At 37.2% G+C, this 6678-nt stretch overlaps 1 protein-coding gene across 1 annotated transcript in view; it reads right to left on the bottom strand.

Moving 5' to 3' along the window:
• The window catches only part of LOC107659702 (regulator of G-protein signaling 7-like), a 56375-nt gene that overhangs the window by 18352 nt on the left and 31345 nt on the right, over positions 1-6678 (bottom strand). The window contains exon 4 of the mRNA XM_016448726.1: positions 1195-1245. Within this exon, the coding sequence (XP_016304212.1) occupies positions 1195-1245 (51 nt within the window). The remainder of the gene's footprint in view (positions 1-1194; positions 1246-6678) is intronic.

Raw genomic sequence — 6678 nt, 5'->3', positions numbered from 1 at the left:
TATATATAAATATATTTAATATATAAACATAACATATTTTTCTTAAATATATACATGTATGTGTGATATACATAATATACATAATAAATATACACAGTACACACACATATATTATGTAAACAAAAACTTTTATTTTGAATCGCGATTTTTGGATGCGATTAATCGCGATTAATCGTTTGACAGCACTCATATATATATATATATATGTGTGTGTGTGTGTGTATGTATTAAAGTTTCAGTAATTTTGTTGTTTGTTTTGTCATTTTTATTAGTTTTCGCTTTATTAATGTCTGTATACTTTCATTAGTTCATTAGTGAAAATGAGAAATGTTACCTTGGCAACTAGTTTAAATAATTCAAGTTTAAGTTTTTAAATTTTATTTACTTATATTTTATTATTTATTTATTTTATTTCAGTTAAAGTTTATTTTATTTCAAGCAACAAAAATTGTTGTTTAGTTTTCATTTCAGTTAACTATAACCTTACTTAGAAAGTTTTGTAAATGTATTAAGTTATGAAAACGTTATTTCTGAATGTTCAAAACATTTTTTTGGGCTATTTGAATGTTAGAGAAAACATCACAGGAATGTTCCATTTGATCATTTTGCAAACTACTTTTGCTTTGTTACTTTTGACAAATCAGATTTTCAGAATGTTACTTTTCTTTGAACATTCCAAAACTAGCATTAATGTAAAAAAAAGCTGAATGTCAATCATTCCATGAACAATGTATTAATAACATTTTTGTGCTAACATCTTGTTGCTAACACAACACTGAACAAATGTTCTATTAACGTTACTGGATGGACATTTGAGAAAACCTTGGCACAATGTTCTGAGAACGTTCCCTGTTAGAACTCGTCTGTTTGAATGTAAAAGGTCACGCTGGGCTCAAAACAAATCAAGCTGAAATCAATGAAGCTCAGTGCATGTAAATGCCAGCATTTGATTTCCTCCTCAAGCCGTTTATTTACCGCCTCGTAATTGAATAATGACAAACGGTCTGAACGATCTGCCAGCTGCCTAACGAGCTTACCGCGGTAAACGGGTTTGCGGCGACACCAGCTGATTTGACAGGAGAGATACGCGGCTCTCTTCTCTGTCTGTAGGCTCTCGTGAGTTTGCGAGTGTGATTTCAGGACACTAGACAGACAGTGTTTCACAGGTTAATATGATCTCAAATGTTACTGTACCTTGGTCTTCAATGTTCAGGTTTTTCTGCATCCACTGGACAATATCAGAGCCTGAAAAACAGAAGGCGGTGCTCACTGACTGGTTAAATTCAGGTTATATTCCCTGGAAACTGAACTCATCGTCCTGGTGTTACTGTTGTAGAACTCAAGAGTGAGTAGATCTGAATCTGAGGGACAGATTTTGAATCATTGAAACTTGAAAAATCTGAAGATGAATGTTGAGATTTGCACTATTTGCAATTTTTACACGCATATTATCTGGAAGTTGACGAGAGACAGTCAGATTTTTTTTTTTTTTAATTGGATGAAATATTTAAACTTGGTCAATCAAACTCAAGGTCATGGGTAATGGCAAATTTATTTCATTTCATTTCAAGTAAAATAAAATAAAAATATTGGATGAAATATTGGGGTTAGTCAAACCCAAGGTCATGGGTTTGATTCCCAGAGAATGGCAAATAAAAAAAATAAAAAAATAAAAAAATATTGGAAGAAATACTGGGGTCGATCAAACTCAAGGTCATGAGTTTGATTTCCATGTAATACCAATTTCATTTAATTTCACTTCATTTCATAAAATAAAATAAAAATATTGGATGAAATATTGGGGTTAGTCGAACCCAAGGTCATGGGTTTGATTCCCTAAGAATGCCAAATGCATAAATTAAATTAAATTAAATACAAAAAAATAAAAACTTTGAAATACTTTAAAAAAGAAAACTTAAACGAAAATTGGCAGCTAACTAAAATAAAATAAGTTGAAATACTAAAATCAACTAATCTGAAATACTAAAATAAAAATACATGAAAATACAAAACAAAAGCAAATTCAGATTATTCATAAATACTATAACAGTATAAAACAACACTGTTTCACACTTGAGGTCTGAATAGCAGCAGATGATTCTCGTGAGTAAAGCAGCACGTGATGAAGCTCTGACCTTGTGAACACAAACTCCCCTTCATGTTTGTTTCAGGACACAAATCATTCAGGTAACGATGCCTCATTACCTCCAGAAGCAGCACTCAGTGTTTCTGAAAAGTAGGTTTTGGGGGCAGCCGGTGTGAGGGCTTGTTAAATGAGAGGAACTTCTGTGAGGTTTTGTGTCTTGCAGAGGCTTGTAGAAAACCCCAGAGGCTGCGAGAGACATCTGCGTCTGAAAGAGCATCTTTAGGGACAAAGCAGAAATAACGGCATCCTGTTTTTAATTGAAACAGTGACTCCAGACAGAGAGGATGTCCTCATAACGCTCACGTGACCGTCCTCCGTGAAGGACACGCTCTAGAAGAACAGATCACGCCAAAGTAGAACAAGATTCCAGTCCAAACAGACTCAAAATAAAATAATAAAATACAATAAAATAAACATTAGATGAAATACCAAGGTCATGGCTTCGATTCCCAGGGAATGCTAAATTCATAAATGTAAATAAAATAACTGAAAATATACAACATAAAAGCAAATTTAAAATATTCATAAATACTATAATAGCATATAAATAACCACCTGTCATAATAAAAACACACTTCTCACCAAACCATCTTGGAACTAAGGAACAGTTGTTTAAATAAAATAAAATAAAATAAAATAAAATAAACATTAGGTCATGGGTTTGATTACCAGGGAATGACAAATTCATAGATGAAAATAAAATAACTAACTAAAATAAAATAGCAGAGAATGCAAAAATAAAATCAAATTTAAAATATTAACAAAAACAGTATCTCAATGATATTTAAAATAACAAAATTGAAGCATAAACTAGAATAGTACACACTAGAGCAGAAGAGAAATGCAGAAAATAAGAGCACCTTTTTTATGAATAAAACATTTTTATGAATAAAAACAAAAGTTATCTTGCTCTTTTGGTTTATAGTCACAGACGTCTGAAGGTCACACATGTTGAGTACATACAGAACGACCAAACTTTTTATAATTGTGTAGCTGTGTTTGTTTCTGGCCTTTAAACCTGCAGTGTGTTTGTGTTTCTCTCTCTCTCTCTCTCACACACACTCACACACTCACACACACTCACTCACTCACTCACTCACTCACTCACACACACACCAGCTGTTACCAGCAGCTAAATTTATACTCTTTTAATTATCACTTTGTCTGTCTGAGTGCCGCGGGTCCATATGGATCTCACTCGCTCAAACACTCGCCCTACTTCTCTATACGTCTCTCCCTGTGCTCATCTCTCCCTCATTCTCTCACACTCCCTCGTTTCTCATTTCTGCTAATTATCCTGTGTCTTTGTTGTTCTTTTGTGGATTTTCAGAGGATTGAGTGAGATCAGACGCCAGCTGTGTGTGTTTGGACACAAAGCATCACCCATTTCACCATCGTTCAGGGCGATGTCACATTGAGATGAGATCTGATTGATTCCTGTGTTGACAGCAAAACATAACGCTGCTCCTGCGGCCGTGTGTGTGTGTGTGTGTGTGTGTGAGAGAGTGTGTGTGCTGGTATATATGGTTTATGAGGACACAAATGTGTATAATGACATGGGTACTACAACGTAAACATAGTTTATGAGGACACTTCCTGTGTCCCCGTAAAACAAAGTGCTTAAAAAACATACAAAATGGTGTTTTATGAAATTCAAAAATTGCCAGTAGTTTTCTGTAAGGGGTAGGTTTAGGTGTAGGGCGATAGATAATACAGTTTGTACAGTATAAAGAAGCTGTTAGGGCCAGCCATTGCGTGGCTGGATATTTGCAATATATATTTTCCATATTGCAGGAAAATATGGTTTTCTGCAACCATATTACCATAGAAAAACAACCACTTACAATAGTGCCATCCTTTAGGTATCTGGGCAGCATTGTATCAGAGGACTGCAATCTCGATGACGAAATTGAAAATCGGATAAAGCAAGCCTCTGTAGACTTTGGCAGACTTCGACGTAAGGTCTTTAAAATAAGCACCTTCAATTGCTTACTAAAGTTACCATCTATAAAGCTGTTTGCATCACCACTCTTCTTTACAGTTGTGAAGCCTGGGTTATATATAGCCGCCACCTAAGGTTGCTGGAGCATTTCCATATAGGGTGTTTGCAGCGAATTTTGGAGATTACATGCTATGACCGTGTACCCCATTTTGAAGTGCTTGCCAGGACAAACTGTAAGGGTATGGAAGCCACAATCACTGAGCACCACTAGTGACCACCCAGAACAGCCTAGCAACACCCTAGCAACCACCCACAACAGTCTAGCAACATCCTAGCAACCACCCACAACAGTCTAGCAACATCCTAGCAACTATCCAGAACAGCCTAGCAACCACCCAGAACTGCCTAGCAACATCCTAGCAACCACCCAGAATGGCCTAGCAACATCCTAGCAACCAGAACACCCTAGTAAAGTCCATCAGGTTCACCGTTCCTCGGGGGTCCAAAAAAGTGATATACTTAAAACATCGTTAAGAAAGTGCCAAATGAATCCCTCATGCCTGGAAGAATTAGCAGCAAATCGCACCACCTGGAAGCAGCTCTGTCAAGCAGGAATAGTGCAGCTGGAAACAGAGAGAAATAAAAGGAAACAACAAAAAAGACTAAGGAGACACACAGCCATGCCCCTACAAACTCTGACTTTATTTGCCCATCTTGTAATAAAATTTGCGGATCAAGGATAGGGTTCTATAGTCATCAAAGGATACACTGCAAATAAGGAGGAAGGTCATCATCGGATACGATGGACTACCAAGAGAGAGAGTTTGTGTGCGTTTAAAGTGTAGCCGCTGAGGTTTCTGTGTTTCAGATGTCGTTAACTGAAGATGTTTATGTAAGACTCTTGATTGCGTAACAGGCAGAGGAGGATCTGAACTATTCCTCATCTCTCAGACTCCACTTTCTGGGGGTTTGCATTCCCATCATCATCATCATAACCGTAGCGCTGTTCTCCCATGATGCATCAGATCTGTGGGCTCTAATTAATACATTAATGAAATAACAGCCTGTGAGCGGCTGAGACTTCAGTCAGTGTTTGCTGTGGTTTGCAACGACACTATGGGATCAGCGCAAAACTTGCTCTCTAGAGATTCATAAATCAAGATTCATTTACTGGAGAAGCAAAATGACAGAAGATAAGAAGTCTTGTTTCCTGAGAAACTGATCAAAATGAAGTGAGCTTATGATTAAAACAAGAACAAATATCTGCCGATGGAGTCAGAAAAAACAAATTTAAAACAGTGTTTCTCCAGCAACAGCCTAGCAACATCCTAGCAACCACCCACAACAGCCTAGCAACATCCTAGCAACCACCCACAACGCCCTAGCAACAACCCAGAACAGCCTAGCAACACCCTAGCAACCACCCAGAAGAGCCTAGCAACACCCTAGCAACCACCCACAACACCCTAGCAACCACCCAGAACAGCCTAGCAACTCCCTAGCAACCACCCAGAACTGCCTAGCAACATCCTAGCAACCAGAACACCCTAGTAATGTCCTAACAACCAGAACACCCTAGCAACCATCCAGAACAGCCTAGCAACTCCCTAGCAACCACCCAGAACTGCCTAGCAACATCCTAGCAACCAGAACACCCTAGTAATGTCCTAACAACCAGAACACCCTAGCAACATCTTAGCAACCCCCCAGAACTGCCTGGCAACATCCCAGCAACCAGAACACCCTACTAATGTCCTAAAAACCAGAACACCCTATCAACATCCTAGCAACCACCCAGAACAGCCTAGCAACATCCTAGCTAACAGAACACCCTAATAATGTCCTAACAACCAGAGCAACATTCTAACAACCACCCAGAACACCCTAGTCCACCCTAGTTTGAAGGCTCTGCTCTGCTCTGTTTGTCCTCGGGATATTCTGGGATGTTTGATTGGCTGATGGTTAGCGCTAGCATGTGAGTCTCTCAGCACGCCTCTGCTACCGGTGTCTTAAGGACTATAAAAAGGTTTGTGTCACTGTCGGAAAGCCTCCGAGAGCCTCATTTATTCACAAAGCATCAAAGATTCAACCTGAGGAGTTTCTCATGAGCTGCAGCTCGAGCAGCTTCATATCACAGAAACACTTCATAATACATACGCCTTATAATATCACTTTGACTGTTAGGGGAGTTTGTGTCCAACAAACCAAACAAATAAAAATAAAAAGGAAAATTTTCGTTTGTAAAGTATTCACTGAATTATATTTACATATACACATACACACATATTTATATTAAGAAATCAATATTTATTCATTTATTTATTTACATAATATAACTGCCAACCCCAAGATTCTAGAGACTAAAAGTGGATCACACCGAGCACAAAAATATGCAATAAAATATTAATTAATAAAAATTTAAAAAAGAATAAATGCCCAGGTCATATTATAAATAAATAAATAAGTCCAGGTCGTATTATAACAAACAAATAATAAACAAACAAATACAGTATATATAAATAAGAGAGTGTGTGTGCGTGTGTGTAATATTCCCAAAATAATATTATATATATATATATATATATATATA

This window comes from Sinocyclocheilus anshuiensis, unplaced genomic scaffold, assembly GCF_001515605.1.
Source record: "Sinocyclocheilus anshuiensis isolate Anshui unplaced genomic scaffold, SAMN03320099.WGS_v1.1 scaffold75, whole genome shotgun sequence".
NCBI classification, from domain to species: domain Eukaryota; kingdom Metazoa; phylum Chordata; class Actinopteri; order Cypriniformes; family Cyprinidae; genus Sinocyclocheilus; species Sinocyclocheilus anshuiensis.
Note: the sequence above shows the minus strand (reverse complement) of the source record. Positions and strands in the feature narration are given on the sequence as shown.